This window comes from Eucyclogobius newberryi, unplaced genomic scaffold, assembly GCF_026437365.1.
Source record: "Eucyclogobius newberryi isolate DKJ021-1_F unplaced genomic scaffold, fEucNew1.0.hap1 SCAF_12, whole genome shotgun sequence".
Taxonomy (NCBI): Eukaryota; Metazoa; Chordata; class Actinopteri; order Gobiiformes; family Gobiidae; genus Eucyclogobius; species Eucyclogobius newberryi.
In genome coordinates, this window is record NW_027315746.1 from 6,251,725 (window position 1) to 6,272,698 (window position 20,974).

Below are 20,974 nucleotides of genomic sequence, written 5' to 3' on the forward strand. Positions count from 1 at the left end.
GCCTCCTCCTCAGTATATGCCGCCTCCTCCTCAGTCTGTGTCGCCTCCCCCTCAGTATATGCCGCCTCCTCCTCAGTCTGTGCCGCCTCCTCCTCAGTATATGCCGCCTCCTCAGTATATGCCGCCTCCTCAGTATATGCCGCCTCCTCCTCAGTCTTTTCCGCCTCCTCCTCAGTATATGCCGCCTCCTCCTCAGTCTGTGTCGCCTCCCCCTCAGTATATGCCGCCTCCTCCTCAGTCTGTGTCGCCTCCTCCTCAGTATATGCCGCCTCCTCAGTATATGCCGCCTCCTCAGTATATGCCGCCTCCTCCTCAGTCTTTTCCGCCTCCTCCTCAGTATATGCCGCCTCCTCCTCAGTCTGTGTCGCCTCCTCAGTATATGCCGCCTCCTCCTCAGTCTGTGTCGCCTCCTCCTCAGTATATGCCGCCTCCTCAGTATATGCCGCCTCCTCAGTATATGCCGCCTCCTCCTCAGTCTTTTCCGCCTCCTCCTCAGTATATGCCGCCTCCTCCTCAGTCTGTGTCGCCTCCTCAGTATATGCCGCCTCCTCCTCAGTCTGTGTCGCCTCCTCCTCAGTATATGCCGCCTCCTCAGTATATGCCGCCTCCTCAGTATATGCCGCCTCCTCCTCAGTCTTTTCCGCCTCCTCCTCAGTATATGCCGCCTCCTCCTCAGTCTGTGTCGCCTCCTCAGTATATGCCGCCTCCTCCTCAGTCTGTGTCGCCTCCTCCTCAGTATATGCCGCCTCCTCAGTATATGCCGCCTCCTCAGTATATGCCGCCTCCTCCTCAGTCTTTTCCGCCTCCTCCTCAGTATATGCCGCCTCCTCCTCAGTCTGTGTCGCCTCCTCAGTATATGCCGCCTCCTCCTCAGTCTGTGTCGCCTCCTCCTCAGTATATGCCGCCTCCTCAGTATATGCCGCCTCCTCAGTATATGCCGCCTCCTCCTCAGTCTTTTCCGCCTCCTCCTCAGTATATGCCGCCTCCTCCTCAGTCTGTGTCGCCTCCTCAGTATATGCCGCCTCCTCCTCAGTCTGTGTCGCCTCCTCCTCAGTATATGCCGCCTCCTCAGTATATGCCGCCTCCTCAGTATATGCCGCCTCCTCCTCAGTCTTTTCCGCCTCCTCCTCAGTATATGCCGCCTCCTCCTCAGTCTGTGTCGCCTCCTCAGTATATGCCGCCTCCTCCTCAGTCTGTGTCGCCTCCTCCTCAGTATATGCCGCCTCCTCCTCAGTCTGTTCACACAAATCTGAAATCTGGATGTTGTGATATTAAGTGTGGGCGTTTCTCACCTGATCCTCTGCTCCTGATCTCCCACACAGCACTCACAGTCACTGCAGCTATAATGTCTCTGCTCCTGTTTGTTCCTCTTCTCCTGTCTGCTCCTGTCTTCTCTCGTCTGCTCCTGTCTGCTCCTGTTTACTCCTGTCTGCTCCTGTTTGTTCCTCTTCTCCTGTCTGCTCCCGTCTGCTCCTGTCTGCTCCTGTCTCCTCCTGTCTGCTCCTGTTTACTCCTGTTTGCTCCTGTTTGTTCCTCTTCTCCTGTCTGCTCCTGTCTCCTCCTATCTGCTCCTGTTTACTTCTGTCTGCTCCTGTTTGTTCCTCTTCTCCTGTCTGCTCCTGTCTCCTCCTATCTGCTCCTGTTTACTTCTGTCTGCTCCTGTTTGTTCCTCTTCTCCTGTCTGCTCCTGTCTGCTCCTGTCTGCTCCTGTCTGCTCCTGTTTTGTCCTCTCTGCTCCTGTTTGTTCCTCTTCTCCTGTCTGCTCCTGTCTGCTCCCGTCTGCTCCCGTCTGCTCCTCTCTGCTCCCATCTGCTCCCGTCTGCTCCTGTCTGCTCCTGTCTGCTCCTGTCTGCTGCTCCTGTCTGCTCCTGTTTACTCCTGTCTCCTCTGCTCCTCTGCTCCTCTGCTCCTCTTCTCAGTGTCTTCCTCTCACACACTCACACTCTTAATGATGTCGCTCTGTCACAGCGGCGGAATTCACACTTGTCTGTAAACAACATCTAATATCTCACTTCTCCTCCTCCTCCTCCACCTCTTCCTCTCCTCCTCCTCTCCGCCACCTCCTCCTCTCCTCCTCCTCTTCTTCCCCTCACCTCCACCTCCTCCTTTCCCCCTCCTCCTCTTCTCCTCCTCCTCTCCTCCTCCTCCTCTCCTCCACCTCCTCCTCTCCCCCTCATCCTCTTCTCCTCCTCCTCCCCTCCTCCTCCACCTCCTCCTCTCTTCCTCTCCTCCTCTCCCCCTCCTCCTCCTCTCCTCCTCTTCTCCTCCTCCTCTCCCCCTCCTCCTCTCCTCCTCCTCCTCCTCTCCCCCTCCTCTCCTCTTCTCCTCCTCCTCTCCTCCTCCTCCTCTCCCCCTCCTCCTCTCCTCCTCCTCTCCCCCTAGTCCTCTTCTCCTCCTCCTCTCCTCCTCCTCCTCCTCTCCCCCTCTTCCTCTCCTCCTCCTCTCTCCCTCCTCCTCCACCTCCTCCACCTCTTCCTCTCCTCCTCCTCTCCCCCACCTCCTCCTCTCCTCCTCCTCTTCTTCCCCTCACCTCCTCCTCCTCCTCACCTCCACCTCCTCCTTTCCCCCTCCTCCTCCTCTTCTCCTCCTCCTCTCCTCCACCTCCTCCTCTCCCCCTCATCCTCTTCTCCTCCTTCTCCCCTCCTCCTCCTCCACCTCCTCCTCTCTTCCTCTCCTCCTCCTCTCCCCCTCCTCCTCCTCCTCCTCTCCTCCTCTTCTCCTCCTCCTCCTCCTCTTCCCCTCTCCTCCACCTCCTCCTCTCCTCCTCTTCTCTTCCTCTTCCTCTCCTCCTCCTCTCCCCCTCCTCCTCCTCCTCCTCCTCTCCTCCTCTTCTCCTCCTCCTCCTCTTCCCCTCTCCTCCACCTCCTCCTCTCCTCCTCTTCTCTTCCTCTTCTCCTCCTCCTCCTCCTCTCCTCCTCCTCCTCCTCCTCCTCTCCCCCTCCTCCTCTTCTCCTCCTCCTCTCCTCCTCCTCCTCCTCTCCTCCTCCTCCTCCTCTCCTCCTCCTCCTCCCCTCCTCCTCCCCTACACTCATACGTTCATACGCTGGTGACACAAATGACTAAAAACATCATAAAATCCACTCACATCAGAATCCGTTTATTCATCCATGCTTTGGGACAAACAGGGACAACACGGCCATTAAAGCACGACATCATAATACATAAATATAATAAAATAATAAAATGAATACAAGATAAAGCTGTAGTCATTGTGCTGGCCTCAAATATAGTGCTCTTCCAGGTCGTGGAGCGAGGCGTTCTACTCTAGAGGCCCAGATGACGACAGTTTAATCATAAAAATCCTCAATAAAGCACAAATAAATAAATAAATGAATAGTAAACAGCAAACACATCATCTCTTTACATCGTGTATTTCACTGTTAAAGCAGCTCAATCACAAATAAATCGAGAATGCCGTATTTGATCTGTGTATCTTTATAAAGTATCTGGTTATATGCTATATCGCGTAGAAGCTATGTTAGCGTCACCTTTTTGTGTCCAATGAGGCGCAACTGTCGCTAAGAATCATGGGAAAACTACTGCCTGACACTATCCTGGACCCAGACACTTCCTGGTCATGGCGCAATATCAGGAGTAGGTACCATAGACCACTCCTGAGCGACAAGGGATTACAGTATTTAGTATCCACATGCGTACAATATTTAAAGTAGTAAAATACAAAAAGTATGTGTCCGCGAGTAAACGTGAAGCGTGCGTGTTTCCTCAGGCGGCCCGGGCAGCGGCAAAGGAACCCAGAGCCTGAAGATCGCCGAGCGCTACGGGTTCCAGTACGTGTCCGTGGGCGAGCTGCTGCGGAAGAAGATGATCCACAACGCCACCAGCAACCGCAAGTGGAGCCTCATCGCCAAGATCATCACCAACGGAGAGCTGGCCCCACAGGTACCCAACCACACCCATTTTACCACAGGTACCCAACCATACCCATTTTACCACAGGCACCCAACCACAACCATTTTACCACAGGTACCCAACCACACCCATTTTGCCACAGGTACCCAACCACACCCATTTTACCACAGGTACCCAACCACACCCATTTTACCACAGGTACCCAACCACACCCATTTTGCCACAGGTACCCAACCACACCCATTTTACCACAGGTACCCAACCACACCCATTTTACCACAGGTACCCAAAAACACCCATTTTGCCACAGGTACCCAACCACACCCATTTTACCACAGGTACCCAACCACACCCATTTTACCACAGGTACCCAAAAACACCCATTTTGCCCCAGGTACCCAACCACACCCATTTTACCACAGGTACCCAACCACACCCATTTTACCACAGGTACCCAACCATATTCACTGTACCCATTTCCAAGATACATTTAGTTGAACTTTCTGTACTAAAAGAGCCGTATTTCGACTTTCTTTGCTGTTTATATTCAGAACAGAGAGCTGGCCCCACAGGTACACAACCATACCCATTTTACTCATTCCAAAGAGGTATTTAGTCGACCTTTCTGTACTAAAAGAGCCGTATTTATACTTTTTTATGATGTTTATGTTCAGAACAGAGAGCTGGCCCCACAGGTACACAACCATACCCATTTTACCCATTCCAAAGATATATTTAGTTGACCTTTCTGTACTTAAAGAGCCGTATTTCCAGTTTTTTTTTGCTGTTTATATTCAGAAATGTTTTATTTAATTGGGCTAGTGAGGAATAAAGCAAGTTAATTTCACTGATGTTTTGTCCAAGCGCAAATAATTGTGAAAAATCGTAAAATGGTGATGTTTCTTCGTTCAAGTTTGACATTGAGACATCTCAAGTTTTGCCAGTAATTTTACTCATTTATTATGTCTCGCAAGTGATCTGATTCTGATTTATCGGTGGCGACGTTGGAGAGTTGACCAAATGTAGACGACACGTTTGACCAAATTTCTAATATAAACTGCCACCGCACAGCATCTAGTTTTCCATCTTTCTCTATCTTTCTCCCTCCTTTTCTGTCTTTCTCTCTTCTTTTTTTCTTCACAGTATAGCATAAAACACACACTTTGAAGACGTACAACTACAGTCGGGGGCGGAAATGCACCTTTTCAGTACACAACAAAATCCTGAAGCAGCTTTCATCCCTAAATTATTATTAAATTACACACATTTAATAGATTCAATAGTATTTTTGTCATTTTTGCTCAGTAACAAAGATTCCTACATACAAAACACACACACACACACACACACACACACACAAGGGAAGCTGCAGAGACTGTAGATCTTCAGTTTTTTGTCGATTAATTATTTATTCTGGAGGAATTATGTTCACGACGGCAGAAAGGATAAAGCACAGATCGAGTCATCTTGAGACTTGGGAGTGAATTGTGAGCGCGATTGTCCTTTTTACGGATAAATACGCAGTGTCGTGATCTCTTGCGTGTTCTTGTCAGTGCACTTTGAATCAGTCAGATGGTTAGGACGTGAGCGCTTTTGTCAGTGCCACGCTTCCTCGTCGTCAATAATCATCCACCGAGAACGCCTATCGTCCACTGCAGCCATGACGACGACAGCACAATGCACTGGCCAGAGCTGAGATTGAACCAGCGACCTTCAGGTAAACAGGGGAACGCCGGCGCCACATTAAAGTCTAACCTCCGTTTAAATGATATGCAAACGATTCCTGTGAAAATGGTAATTGGGTATATGCAAATTATGTTTTTATTGGTTTATTTATCCGTGCCGAGTCCCATTAGCTTCCGCAAGTGGTCGCTAGTTAATGGGTTTTTCTGTGTTTTGCGCGTGTGTTGAGCGCTGTGGGGGTCACGACCTCTGACACGTGCTTGAACTCCGTCAGGAGCTTGGCGTGCCTCTATCTGCCTCTGACGGTCGCATCAATAATTCAGCGAGTGTTTTTTTTTTCTTCCGTAGAGTTGTCATTCATGTCCCCGCTGGGCCGCTGTAGCTTTCCACAGGATTTATTGAACACGATGCCCTTCCGTCTGAAACCTTCTGCTAGACGTGAACGGCCTGAAGCTTAAAGGACACATATTCTGCAGTGTGTGTGTCGTTATCGGCCTTTAAACATGATCTTTTACTTTTTAATTTGGCATCTCGCGTTTTAGAAGTGTTGGTGAACCAGACTTTGACCCAAACCGAGCTTCCTGGGAAATGTTGTCTTTTTTTAAATATATGGTAACGTTATATGTTTTAGTATGTGAGTATATATTGCTTTATTTTATCAAAAGAAAAATAAATAAATAAAAATATATCTATTTATTTTCAAAAAAGCTGCAGAGTTCTAGCTTTAAAGTTGCTTAATTTTGCTTTAAAAACCTTGAGATTTCTACCTTTGGCGTTTTTGTGAGGCGCAGAGAAGACAACCTCGTAAGCATAATGACGAAACGAGCTCGACTGAAGCTAAATACAGCTCCTGGTATGTTTTTATGTGGGAAAACATGGTTAAAAAGAAAAAAATAAATCAGTTTTTCATAATATGTGTCATTTAGGTCCCATTATTTACCCCTTTTTCTCCTGCGTTTGCCCTATTCTTCTATTGCGATGGGACTAAACCTGTTCGGAGCAGCGGGTGACCACGGAGCACCACCCGGCGACCCATCTTCAGGTCTAGAGCTTTAGGTTCAAGGTCTTTTGTGCAGGTTTCATTTCAGAGGACTTTGGTGCGTAGACTCACCAGTTCACCGAGGTAACCCTACTATTCAAACTACTGCTGTCAAAGCTGTGGGTAAATCACTGCTGTGTGAACGGCGACTGCGGACGATGAAATCACATTATGAGGTCAGCAACTTCCAGAATAGAAGTGACATTTATTCTGCCTGAAGTCATTTTTAAATTGAAGCGCATTTGAGTGGAAAAGATGAGATAAGAGTTTTTGCCTTGAAATGTCATTGATCGTTGCTTAATAACTAGACATTTCTGACAAAAGAAAAGTGAAGGGTATATTTGTATGTTAAAGCAAATAATCTGAAGAATATGACGTGTTGACGATGTGTTTGACCACGTACGACATCATAAAGCATACAGAAGCAGGCATGACTACAAAGTGCATGGAAATCTTATTTAAAAAACGGAAAAGCTTAAAATATGAGAATGAATACAGGAATATTTGTTATTTTTTGAGACACTGATGAATTGTAAGAGGAGATGGAGAGGCTGAGGAGGCTGAGGAGGATGAGGAGGCTGAGGAGGCTGAGGAGGATGAAGAGGATGAGGAGGCTGAGGAGGATGAGGAGGCTGAGGAGGATGAGGAGGCTGAGGAGGATGAAGAGGCTGAGGAGGCTGAGGAGGATGAAGAGGATGAGGAGGCTGAGGAGGATGAGGAGGCTGAGGAGGCTGAGGAGGATGAAGAGGCTGAGGAGGCTGAGGAGGATGAAGAGGATGAGGAGGCTGAGGAGGCTGAGGAGGCTGAGGAGGCTGAGGAGGATGAGGAGGATGAAGAGGCTGAGGAGGATGAGGAGGCTGAGGAGGCTGAGGAGGATGAGGAGGCTGAGGAGGATGAAGAGGCTGAGGAGGATGAAGAGGATGAGGAGGCTGAGGAGGCTGAGGAGGCTGAGGAGGATGAGGAGGCTGAGGAGGATGAAGAGGCTGAGGAGGCTGAGGAGGATGAAGAGGATGAGGAGGCTGAGGAGGCTGAGGAGGCTGAGGAGGCTGAGGAGGATGAGGAGGATGAAGAGGCTGAGGAGGATGAGGAGGCTGAGGAGGCTGAGGAGGATGAGGAGGCTGAGGAGGATGAAGAGGCTGAGGAGGATGAAGAGGATGAGGAGGCTGAGGAGGCTGAGGAGGCTGAGGTGGCTGAGGAGGATGAGGAGGATGAGGAGGCTGAGGAGGCTGAGGTGGCTGAGGAGGATGAAGAGGATGAGGAGGCTGAGGAGGCTGAGGAGGCTGAGGAGGATGAGGAGGATGAAGAGGCTGAGGAGGATGAGGAGGCTGAGGAGGCTGAGGAGGATGAAGAGGCTGAGGAGGATGAGGAGGCTGAGGAGGCTGAGGTGGCTGAGGAGGATGAGGAGGATGAGGAGGATGAAGAGGCTGAGGAGGCTGAGGAGGATGAGGAGGCTGAGGAGGATGAAGAGGCTGAGGAGGATGAGGAGGCTGAGGAGGCTGAGGAGGCTGAGGTGGCTGAGGAGGATGAGGAGGATGAAGAGGCTGAGGAGGCTGAGGAGGATGAGGAGGCTGAGGAGGATGAAGAGGCTGAGGAGGCTGAGGAGGATGAGGAGGTTGAGGAGGCTGAGGAGGCTGAGGAGGATGAGGTGGCTGACGAGGATGAGGAGGCTGAGGAGGATGAGGAGGCTGAGGAGGCTGAGGAGGATGAAGAGGCTGAGGTGGCTGAGGAGGCTGAGGAGGCTGAGGAGGCTGAGGAGGATGAGGAGGCTGAGGAGGCTGAGGTGGATGAAGAGGCTGAGGAGGCTGAGGAGGCTGAGGAGGCTGAGGAGGATGAGGAGGATGAGGTGACTGAGGAGGCTGAGGAGGATGAGGAGGCTGAGGAGGCTGAGGTGGCTGAGGAGGATGAAGAGGCTGAGGAGGCTGAGGAGGCTGAGGAGGATGAGGAGGATGAGGTGACTGAGGAGGATGAGGAGGATGAGGAGGCTGAGGAGGCTGAGGTGGCTGAGGTGGCTGAGGAGGCTGAGGAGGATGAGGAGGATGAGGAGGATGAGGAGGATGAGGAGGATGAGGAGGTGGTATTAGCACTATGAGCTCCTCACATTGCGCGTGTGTTTATGACATTCTTGCAGCTCCTTCCGTTCACCAGGAGCTCACATAATACGAGGAAGCGGGCTCGGCTCATGTTTTAAACTTGCAGACTGAAAACTACTGTGAGTGATGCATATTTGATTAACGCCGCAAAGGTTCAAGTGGATCTGTGCGAACGTTTGTCTAATGACCTGAAAAATACTCCAGACCGCTCTAGTGTCTGAAACAAACACTCCTTATGGATTCTTCTGGCAGACACAGACCCGCTGTGCTCCGAGGTGAGTGAAACAAGGCGCCCGACTGGCATTAGATGTACACCCAGCTGTGATGTGTGGCACTAAACCTGTTTATCCTCATGGAAACAACCAGGTGATGCCACCTGGCCTCCTCTTTTCCGCTGTGGTTCATATACAACCTTTATAATCCCAATAAAATCATTACCGTATTTTCTGGACTATAAGTCCCATCTTTATTCATAGTTTTGGCCAGGGTGCGACTTATACTCAACTCGACTGTGATATTATTCATTATTTTCACTCTGACAACCACAAGAGGGCGCTCTAGGCTCTGAGCGACGCAGAAGAAGAATCTGCACTTCCTCTTCCTCTGGAGTTTGTGGAGTTGTTTAGAAGTGACACAGAGGAAGAAGAATTCAATGGATTTAGTGATTTGGGGTAAAACTGATGCTTTGCTAAACTTGTTAGCATGTTCTTTATGCTATAGTTATCTGAATAACTGTTCATATGTTACGTTAACATACCAGACACTTACCACAGTTCTGTCTGTGCCTCATGTAGCTGAAGGTGTTAGCGTTAGCATACGTCATGTAGCTGGAGGTGTTAGCGTTAGCATACGTCATGTAGCTGAAGGTGTTAGCGTTAGCATACGTCATGTAGCTGGAGGTGTTAGCGTTAGCATACGTCATGTAGCTGAAGGTGTTAGCGTTATCATACGTCATGTAGCTGAAGGTGTTAGCGTTAGCATACGTCATGTAGCTGAAGGTGTTAGCGTTAGCATACGTCATGTAGCTGAAGGTGTTAGCGTTATCATACGTCATGTAGCTGAAGGTGTTAGCGTTAGCATACGTCATGTAGCTGAAGGTGTTAGCGTTAGCATACGTCATGTAGCTGAAGGTGTTAGCGTTAGCATACGTCATGTAGCTGAAGGTGTTAGCGTTAGCATACGTCATGTAGCTGAAGGTGTTAGCGTTAGCATACGTCATGTAGCTGAAGGTGTTAGCGTTAGCATACGTCATGTAGCTGAAGGTGTTAGCGTTAGCATACGTCATGTAGCTGAAGGTGTTAGCGTTAGCATACGTCATGTAGCTGGAGGTGTTAGCGTTAGCATACGTCATGTAGCTGAAGGTGTTAGCGTTAGCATACGTCATGTAGCTGGAGGTGTTAGCGTTAGCATACGTCATGTAGCTGAAGGTGTTAGCGTTATCATACGTCATGTAGCTGAAGGTGTTAGCGTTATCATACGTCATGTAGCTGAAGGTGTTAGCGTTAGCATACGTCATGTAGCTGAAGGTGTTAGCGTTATCATACGTCATGTAGCTGAAGGTGTTAGCGTTAGCATACGTCATGTAGCTGAAGGTGTTAGCGTTAGCATACGTCATGTAGCTGAAGGTGTTAGCGTTAGCATACGTCATGTAGCTGAAGGTGTTAGCGTTAGCATACGTCATGTAGCTGAAGGTGTTAGCGTTAGCATACGTCATGTAGCTGAAGGTGTTAGCGTTAGCATACGTCATGTAGCTGAAGGTGTTAGCGTTAGCATACGTCATGTAGCTGAAGGTGTTAGCGTTAGCATACGTCATGTAGCTGAAAGTGTTAGCGTTAGCATACGTCATGTAGCTGGAGGTGTTAGCGTTAGCATACGTCATGTAGCTGAAGGTGTTAGCGTTATCATACGTCATGTAGCTGAAGGTGTTAGCGTTAGCATACGTCATGTAGCTGAAGGTGTTAGCGTTAGCATACGTCATGTAGCTGAAGGTGTTAGCGTTATCATACGTCATGTAGCTGAAGGTGTTAGCGTTAGCATACGTCATGTAGCTGAAGGTGTTAGCGTTAGCATACGTCATGTAGCTGAAGGTGTTAGCGTTAGCATACGTCATGTAGCTGAAGGTGTTAGCGTTAGCATACGTCATGTAGCTGAAGGTGTTAGCGTTAGCATACGTCATGTAGCTGAAGGTGTTAGCGTTAGCATACGTCATGTAGCTGAAGGTGTTAGCGTTAGCATACGTCATGTAGCTGAAGGTGTTAGCGTTAGCATACGTCATGTAGCTGAAAGTGTTAGCGTTAGCATACGTCATGTAGCTGAAGGTGTTAGCGTTAGCATACGTCATGTAGCTGAAGGTGTTAGCGTTAGCATACGTCATGTACCTGAAGGTGTTAGCGTTAGCATACGTCATGTAGCTGAAGGTGTTAGCGTTAGCATACGTACACCTATTCACCATGTTCTCTTATCTGTTATTATTTTAAACTGCATTTACAGAGGAAATGTCTGTTCTTGGTCTTGGATTTTATCAAATACATTTCCCCCAAAAATGCGACTTATACATGTTTTTCTTGCATTTTTTGGCTGGTGCGACTTAGATACGGTATTAAATGTATCAAAACGTTGGTTGTCTAAGATTCCACTGACAGATTAATTGAGTAAACTACTAAAGGCCATCAGCCCATATCATAATATTTATAATAAAAATAAAATCAAAAACGGAGATTCTAAAAATAAAAAAAAATCTGTTCCTGTTTTCGCAGATTTTCCACAGTTTTTTGGGCCAAAACCTCCACAAAAATTAAAATGTATTCTGCACCAGCATCTCCGACCTCCGACCATTTCTGCACGACCCGGGTTCGTCAGAACATCTCACAACTCACGGCTTGACCATAGATCCATGAGATCGCCTGGTAGATTAACATGAAGGATGCAGGGTGGGCGTGGCTTTGGCTCGCGCTCCCCATTCATTGAACGAGGAATTTAAGAATACGCGTCTTGACCGATTATATCGGAATCATTTTGTCGTTGCCATTTAAGTAGCACATGTCCTCCTCATTTGGACATGTCCAGCTCGTCTGGAGTCACGCGTTCTCTTCTGATCTGTCCCGATGACCTGAGCTGAGCTGCGTGTCCACGACTCTAGCGTGTGAAAACTTACTACGCCGTTGGATCAAATCACTGTGGCTAAATTGAAGCTGCTCAATGAGACATTTTCATTAATTGCATACTTTGTGTTCCTGTCCAGACTCAATAAAGTTCATCAAAGCGACTTGTTTGGTCACGGGATGATTCATTTTCTGAGAAGCTGTCAGTCTGGGACTACTTTCTGTCTGTCAGTCTGGGACTACTTTCTGTCTGATCACTCTGAGTTCCACCTTCCATTAAAGACTTAGTTTATGACATTGAAGGTATTTTTGTACACCGCAGTATAATAAGAGTTATTTTCAATGTCTTGCATTGATAACCATAATTATGTAGATAATGTAGAGATGTGAGAGTAGGGCCTATATTCTAAGAATCTAAGACAATTATTTAGAATAAATGTTATTTTCAATTCAACTCTGACTTTTGGATGGTAGAAATGTGATTTGATAAATGGGGGAAATGTATTTTTATTCCGTCCTCCCCTTTTAAAATTGCCAAGGAAAATCTGTGAAACAACAAATTAAAAAACTCTCGCCTTACCAATATATTTCCCCGGGTTCCTATTAGTTGGAAACCTGGTAGTGCAATCTATTTCCGAGGCGATCCATTCATTTCAAAGCAGTAATAACTTTTTTTTTTGGCCATTTCTCCACTGCAGAAAAAACACGCCGCTCACTGTCACATTTCCACACTAATCACAGAGATGGACTTTGGATTACATTTAATATCTGTCCGCCCGCCCCGTCCGCCCGTGCCCCGGGAATGAAACGTATTACTCAGCAGCGGCCATGATATGTTGGTGCTATTTTTAGAGGCGTGTAGTATCGTGCAGCGTGGTGGCTCGTGTGTAATCTGTTCTGTATCGTGTTTGTGTGTTTGGCCGAGGGGGAGTTACGTGACGCTGAGGGGGGCCGGCGTGTTCTGGCCCCTCGCGACCCCGAGACCGGTGTCATGTCATTCTGAAAGAGCAGGAGGCGAGGCCATACGGAGAAGAAGCGTGTAATGATGTAACAGAGAAAACGATATGTGTTTATGTATGTTTGCAATGTTAAGCGGTGGGAAAAGTATGTATTTGTGAGAAAGTATGTAAGTATTTATATTTGAGAGCAGGATCTGTACTTTCTGCTGCACTAGATTTCTGAACTGGATTGAAAAGTATAAAGTATTTTTCTTTCTTTATTTTTTGCAGGTTCACACTTAACAGTTTGAGTTTACGTCACGACTTTAAGCAAACAAAAGAAACGAAAGAAAAATTTGGAAATCGATGTCGTTGTTTCTCATATTAAAAATCTGCCAATTTTTTTTTAATTATTATCTACTAACTACATTATGCTCTAATTATTCTTTTATTTATTTATTTTTTTTTCATTGCTTCGTTTTTAAAAAGATAAAAATTGTGCTGACTGTGTTGGCGATACAGAAACACATTTTTAAAATATTTTTTACTTGAATTTAAATTGTAATCATCCAACATGAAAATAGGCTTTTTTAAATAAATTTTTTGCACATTCACACTAAACAGTTTGAGTTAACGTCCCAATTTTGAGCAAACAAAAATATACAAATAAAAACCGATAGAAAAAGTTGGAAATCAATGTACTTTAAAATCAGCCAAAAGAAAAACTATCCATATAACTATTTCATGCATTATTATCAATTACACTATACAATACTTTAATTATTCTTTAAAAAATTTGCTTGGTTTTCTTAATTGTCAATCAAATTGTGCTGAGTTGGCGATACAGAAACACCAGTTTCACCGGTGATCATTTGTAAGTGTAATTTTGTCTCGCCAAACAGGATGTACTTTGTGTATTTTTCAGGCTTAAACAGTGCAGTAAGTCCATGTTCATCATTTATTTTCCGTAATTCATCTGAATTTAGCTTCATAAGAAAGTATTTATCCTTGAAAGAACATATTTCCTTTGATTGAACCAACTATAGATGCATAAAACCCTGTGAGTGCACATTAATCACAGGGAGGTTCTGGTTGTTGGAGAGTCTGTGGTTCTCCCATTATCCATAAACACTGGACTTTAACAAACAGAGGTCAGAGGTCATGAGTGTTTACCATCTGTGTCTTGCAGGAAACCACCATCACCGAGATAAAGCAGAAGATCATGAAGACTCCCGAGGCCAGTGGGCTCGTGATTGACGGGTTTCCTCGCGACGTGGGCCAGGCACTGTCCTTCGAAGACCAGGTCAGTCCGAAAGAGGGCCAAAAGGGGTCGGAAAGGGGCCGAAAGGGGGCTGAAAGGGGGCTGAAAGGGGGCTGAAAGGGGCCAAAAGGGGTCTGAAAGGGGGCCGAAAGAGGGCCGAAAGGGGTCTGAAAGGGGGCAGAAAGGGGGCCGAAAAAGGGCCAAAAGGGGGCCGAAAGAGGGCCGAAAGAGGGCCGAAAGGGGTCTGAAAGAGGGCCGAAAGGGGGCGAAAGGGGGCCGAAAAGGGGCTGAAAGAGGGCTGAAAGAGGGCCGAAAGAGGGCCGAAAGGGGGCGAAAGGGGGCTGAAAGGGGGCCGAAAGGGGGCTCAGACTGGGGTTCAGGGCGGATCGGTGTGCCTGATGGAAAAGGAACACTACAGAGGCATTTTCACATGTGGCATTTGTTGGCTCTGGATTCTACGAGACAAAACACGACACAACACGACACAACACGAACACTGTCTATGATTGAAACGATCAAAAAAGAGCTCAAATAGGAGCAAAAAACGTCTTGTGTAAGCTCCCAAACAAGTATATATAAATTGATATCTCTGCATTGGTTCATTTGACTGTTTATTTACGTTTTGTGTGTCCATTTAGCCACACAGTTTAGGCGTGGTTAAAATAACGTTAGAGATGTCATCGCCCATCGTTAATATAAAGCTTCTGACCTTATCTAGCACACAATTGGTTCATCAAGAGTAGTTCTTCATGAATACATTTGTGTCTCCAGTTCTGACACAGCTTGAACTTAAGCTCTATAGCATTAGCTTTAAATTCCTCTCTGACTGGAAGAGTTCTCACAAACTCACAGACTCTTCTTCTTTATGTCCACTCGTTTTTCCCACTGCAGTTTAAGCTTTCCCGTAGTTGTTAGCACGGTTTCTGTGATTGGTTTACATTAAATTAACATTATCGTTTGACATGGTATTGATCATTCCTTCCGTGTTGTTGTGGGTAAATATTGTAAACAGTGACAGAGAAAAAAGGCAGAATAGAACCAAGTTGTCGTGTCCAAAAGTGAATCTTTATTTCAGCCGTGCTCAAGTCAAAATGCTCTCCCTGATCTGACTCCAGAACAAAGATGAATCCAACTAATCAAGGCACAACAGGGGCCACATATGCCAAAAAACTGTCTCAACATATTGCAAAGACACAACCGATGTTTTACCGCATGAGAGACGTCCTTGGGTCCCAATCAGGCTGTTTTATCTAAGAATGTCCCCGGATGTTACACACATGTTCTGATCTTTACGGCATCAGGCTACGACGTGGCAGTTTTAACCTCACAGAATCCAGTCATAAAACAGACTGTGATGAAGGAGAAAGACGCGTGGCCCTGTTCTGAAGGATCCTCTCAGCTGGAGGCTCCGGCCCCTCAGACACAGGATTAGTCTAAGGAGATATGCAAATGATCCTTCTTATCGCCACCGCCGCTGAAGATGGAGGATTACGGAGTTAACGACGCAGCGTCCAAGGTTCAACCATTCTTAGAGCTTAATGGAAACAGATTGGGGACTTGAGGAGCCTCACCCGGAGCCTCACCCGGAGCCTCACCCGGAGCCACATCCGGAGCCTCATCCGGAGCCTCATCCGGAGCCTCACCCGGAGCCTCAACCGGAGCCTCACCCGGAGCCACATCCGGAGCCTCATCCGGAGCCTCATCCGGAGCCTCATCCGGAGCCTCACCCGGAGCCTCACCCGGAGCCTCACCCGGAGCCACATCCGGAGCCTCATCCGGAGCCTCATCCGGAGCCTCATCCGGAGCCTCTCATCCGGAGCCTCTCATCCGGAGCCTCATCCGGAGCCTCATCCGGAGCCTCATCCGGAGCCTCTCATCCGGAGCCTCATCCGGAGCCTCTCATCCGGAGCCTCATCCGGAGCCTCTCATCCGGAGCCTCTCATCCGGAGCCTCTCATCCGGAGCCTCATCCGGAGCCTCTCATCCGGAGCCTCTCATCCGGAGCCTCATCCGGAGCCTCATCCGGAGCCTCACCCGGAGCCTCATTGGGAGCCTCTCATCCGGAGCCTCATCCGGAGCCTCATCCGGAGCCTCATCCGGAGCCTCATCCGGAGCCACATCCGGAGCCACATCCGGAGCCTCATCCGGAGCCTCATCCGGAGCCTCATCCGGAGCCTCATCCGGAGCCACATCCGGAGCCACATCCGGAGCCTCATCCGGAGCCTCATCCAGATGTCCAAATGGGGCGTTTGTTCAAGTTAAAACTTACAGTGCATGTTCATTAATTCATTTTCTACCGCTTTATCCCGTTCGGGGTCGCGGGTTACTTGAGCCTATCCCAGAGACTTTGGGCCTTAGGCGGGGTGCACCCTGGACAGGGGCCAACTCAGACAGGGCCAACAGACATAGACACAGACACACAGATAACCATTCACTCTCACATTCATTCACTAGGGCCAATTTAGAGTTGCCAATCACATTTATGCAATGTATTTACTTGATTTGATTTTGTTTTACTTTACTTTACTTGTCTTGTACTTTATGTTGTCTTTTGAAAGATGATTAAAAAAGCTGCAGAAAGAGCTGATGCGTGTATAAACAATCTTCTTAACCAGGGCATAAAGTGACATTTTCTCATTTTATTGTCATTTTTAGCACTTTTTAGCCACATTTGAGTACATTTTTGATGCACCGCTATGATATTATTCCAGTTTCATCACCATCACACAAAACGTGGTGGAGATGTTCACTTTTGTCATAATCACTCCTTCGTTCTGATTCTTTTTCAACACATTTTCACATCCCACTCCATTTTCCGCTGTTCCTTCTGGGTTTGTTTACCAAAAATCCTCATCTTCCGAAAGCAATGAATTATGTAACGATGTAGGACGTGTGCGCGGATGTAAATATGGCACAGGGCGACGGCGAGGTCCCGGCGGTGCCCGGAGGGTGATTACCCGCCACGGCAGAGCGGCTCCTGAGGGGGAAACCTCTCCTCCGCTCGCCGAACTCATCTGGAGCGCGTCGCACGGCCAATTAGAGCTTATTGCGGATCGGAAAAAGACGCAACCTCGTCTCATCTGCTGCGGCGCGACGGCAAAAAACACAAAAACATCTCACACGGCAGAAGGACGCATCGTTAGCTCGGTCATACTTTTGATCCGCCGCTGAAACGTCTTTGGTTTTACAGAAAAAACGACTTGATGATCCAACGCTTTAATCTGAAGTAGTCGTAGTGTTTTACGGCTGTGCGTTGAATCATTTTAATCAATTCAGTCGTGTCTAATTGTCGATGATCAGCGTGGGTTTTTTAATTAAGAGTTCAGACTTCAGGAGGAAGATTGACTATTGACCGTTCTGTGTTCAAAAGAGGCGGAGTGGGAGGAGCTCAGGGGGTAAATCCCGCCCTCGACATGAACATTGTATAATTAAACCGTTTTTCATGTAAATTGACAGTTGCCTGACAGGTTTCTATAGCTGCACGGATGTAAAGGTCGGATGTAAAGGTCAAATGCAAGGCAAACGTAATATAGAATCAATGTAATCGATCAGTTGGAGGAAGAGTCGTGTTTTTAATCCATGTTGTAACGATGTTATATCATCATTAGAGTTGTGTTTGGATTTGTTCATGCAGGTTTGTGTAATCCTGTCATGTGCTTCAATTGAGGCTCGGTCGCTCTGAAAGGTTCTGTTTTCACCTTCCTCCTATGTCCGCCCATTACTTCAGTTCTGCTTCGGTCCTGGTTCAGTCCTGGTTTAGTCCTGGTTTAGTCCTGGTTTAGACCTGGTTTAGACCTGGTTTAGTCCTGGTTTAGTCCTGGTTTAGACCTGATTTGGACCTGGTTTAGTCCTTGTTTAGTCCTGGTTTAGTCCTGGTTTAGACCTGGTTTAGTCCTGGTTTAGTCCTGGTTTAGACCTGATTTGGACCTGGTTTAGTCCTTGTTTAGTCCTGGTTTAGTCCTGGTTTAGACCTGGTTTAGACCTGGTTTAGTCCTGGTTTAGTCCTGGTTTAGACCTGATTTGGACCTGGTTTAGTCCTTGTTTAGTCCTGGTTTAGTCCTGGTTTAGACCTGGTTTAGACCTGGTTTAGTCCTGGTTTAGACCTGGTTCAGTCCTGGTTCAGACCTGGTTTAGACCTGGTTCAGACCTGGTTTAGTCCTGGTTTAGACCTGGTTCAGTCCTGGTTCAGACCTGGTTTAGACCTGGTTCAGACCTGGTTTAGTCCTGGTATAGTCTGGTTTAGTCCTGGTTTAGTCCTGGTTTAGTCCTGGTTTAGACCTGATTTGGACCTGGTTTAGTCCTTGTTTAGTCCTGGTTTAGTCCTGGTTTAGACCTGGTTTAGACCTGGTTTAGTCCTGGTTTAGACCTGGTTCAGTCCTGGTTCAGACCTGGTTTAGACCTGGTTTAGACCTGGTTTAGTCCTGGTTTAGTCCTGGTTTAGACCTGATTTGGACCTGGTTTAGTCCTTGTTTAGTCCTGGTTTAGTCCTGGTTTAGACCTGGTTTAGTCCTGGTTTAGTCCTGGTTTAGACCTGATTTGGACCTGGTTTAGTCCTTGTTTAGTCCTGGTTTAGTCCTGGTTTAGACCTGGTTTAGACCTGGTTTAGTCCTGGTTTAGTCCTGGTTTAGACCTGATTTGGACCTGGTTTAGTCCTTGTTTAGTCCTGGTTTAGTCCTGGTTTAGACCTGGTTTAGACCTGGTTTAGTCCTGGTTTAGACCTGGTTCAGTCCTGGTTCAGACCTGGTTTAGACCTGGTTCATACCTGGTTTAGTCCTGGTATAGTCTGGTTTAGTCCTGGTTTAGTCCTGGTTTAGTCCTGCTTTCGTCCTGGTTTAGTCCTGGTTTAGTCCTGGTTTAGTCCTGGTTTAGACCTGGTTTAGACCTGGTTTAGACCTGGTTTAGTCCTGGTTTAGTCCTGGTTTAGACCTGATTTGGACCTGGTTTAGTCCTTGTTTAGTCCTGGTTTAGTCCTGGTTTAGACCTGGTTTAGACCTGGTTTAGTCCTGGTTTAGACCTGGTTCAGTCCTGGTTCAGACCTGGTTTAGACCTGGTTCAGACCTGGTTTAGTCCTGGTTTAGACCTGGTTCAGTCCTGGTTTAGACCTGATTTGGACCTGGTTTAGTCCTTGTTTAGTCCTGGTTTAGTCCTGGTTTAGACCTGGTTTAGTCCTGGTTTAGTCCTGGTTTAGACCTGATTTGGACCTGGGTTAGTCCTTGTTTAGTCCTGGTTTAGTCCTGGTTTAGACCTGGTTTAGACCTGGTTTAGTCCTGGTTTAGTCCTGGTTTAGACCTGATTTGGACCTGGTTTAGTCCTTGTTTAGTCCTGGTTTAGTCCTGGTTTAGACCTGGTTTAGTCCTGGTTTAGACCTGGTTCAGTCCTGGTTCAGACCTGGTTTAGACCTGGTTCAGACCTGGTTTAGTCCTGGTTTAGACCTGGTTCAGTCCTGGTTCAGACCTGGTTTAGACCTGGTTCAGACCTGGTTTAGTCCTGGTATAGTCTGGTTTAGTCCTGGTTTAGTCCTGGTTTAGTCCTGCTTTAGTCCTGGTTTAGTCCTGGTTTAGTCCTGGTTTAGTCCTGGTTTAGACCTGGTTTAGACCTGGTTTAGACCTGGTTTAGTCCTGGTTTAGTCCTGGTTTAGACCTGATTTGGACCTGGTTTAGTCCTTGTTTAGTCCTGGTTTAGTCCTGGTTTAGACCTGGTTTAGACCTGGTTTAGTCCTGGTTTAGACCTGGTTCAGTCCTGGTTCAGACCTGGTTTAGACCTGGTTCAGACCTGGTTTAGTCCTGGTTTAGACCTGGTTCAGTCCTGGTTCAGACCTGGTTTAGACCTGGTTCAGACCTGGTTTAGTCCTTGTTTAGTCCTGGTTTAGTCCTGGTTTAGACCTGGTTTAGTCCTGGTTTAGACCTGGTTCAGTCCTGGTTCAGACCTGGTTTAGACCTGGTTCAGACCTGGTTTAGTCCTGGTTTAGACCTGGTTCAGTCCTGGTTCAGACCTGGTTTAGACCTGGTTCAGACCTGGTTTAGTCCTGGTATAGTCTGGTTTAGTCCTGGTTTAGTCCTGGTTTAGTCCTGCTTTAGTCCTGGTTTAGTCCTGGTTTAGTCCTGGTTTAGTCCTGGTTTAGACCTGGTTTAGACCTGGTTTAGACCTGGTTTAGTCCTGGTTTAGTCCTGGTTTAGACCTGATTTGGACCTGGTTTAGTCCTTGTTTAGTCCTGGTTTAGTCCTGGTTTAGACCTGGTTTAGACCTGGTTTAGTCCTGGTTTAGACCTGGTTCAGTCCTGGTTCAGACCTGGTTTAGACCTGGTTCAGACCTGGTTTAGTCCTGGTTTAGACCTGGTTCAGTCCTGGTTCAGACCTGGTTTAGACCTGGTTCAGACCTGGTTTAGTCCTGGTATAGTCTGGTTTAGTCCTGGTTTAGTCCTGGTTTAGTCCTGCTTTAGTCCTGGTTTAGTCCTGGTTTAGTCCTGGTTTGTCGTGCAGTGATGGTTAAACACTGGTTTTGTCAGTGTAGATCTTAATTGTTCAGACTGATTGGATTTCTCTGTCTCTAATGAGTGATAATAAACAGAGTGAGTCAGAGCAGAACGGTCGCCGCGGGAAACACCTGTGTAATGGCTTTTCTCCCGCGCTCTAACGCAACAGTGACAGCGGGTCTCAAACTGTTGCTCCAACACTAGGTTTTTTGTTGTTAGTTTTGCTCTTTTCTGGTTTAATATTCTCGTTTTACAGTTTAGTTCTGGTTTAGTTTTAGATATAATTAAACCACATCTTTTATTGTGCACAGTTTCTCACTAAATCACCGACATTGGAGATGGAAAGATCTTATCATTTCCTATCGATCCAGTTTGTTATCGATTCTCCACACACTCGTCCACAAGAGAAGTTGCACAGAGGGCCTTTAAAATCAAACAAAATAAGAGACTCAAACAACAGCTCGACCTCATTTTCAGAGTCATAGATAATAATAATAATAATAATAACTTTTATTTATATA

At 47.2% G+C, this 20,974-nt stretch overlaps 1 protein-coding gene across 1 annotated transcript in view; it reads left to right on the forward strand.

Moving 5' to 3' along the window:
• The window catches only part of ak5 (adenylate kinase 5), a 157,333-nt gene that overhangs the window by 30,763 nt on the left and 105,596 nt on the right, over positions 1 to 20,974 (forward strand). Inside the window, exons 4-5 of the mRNA XM_072440655.1 lie at positions 3,728 to 3,900; positions 13,911 to 14,024. Of these exons, the coding sequence (XP_072296756.1) occupies positions 3,728 to 3,900; positions 13,911 to 14,024 (287 nt within the window). The remainder of the gene's footprint in view (positions 1 to 3,727; positions 3,901 to 13,910; positions 14,025 to 20,974) is intronic.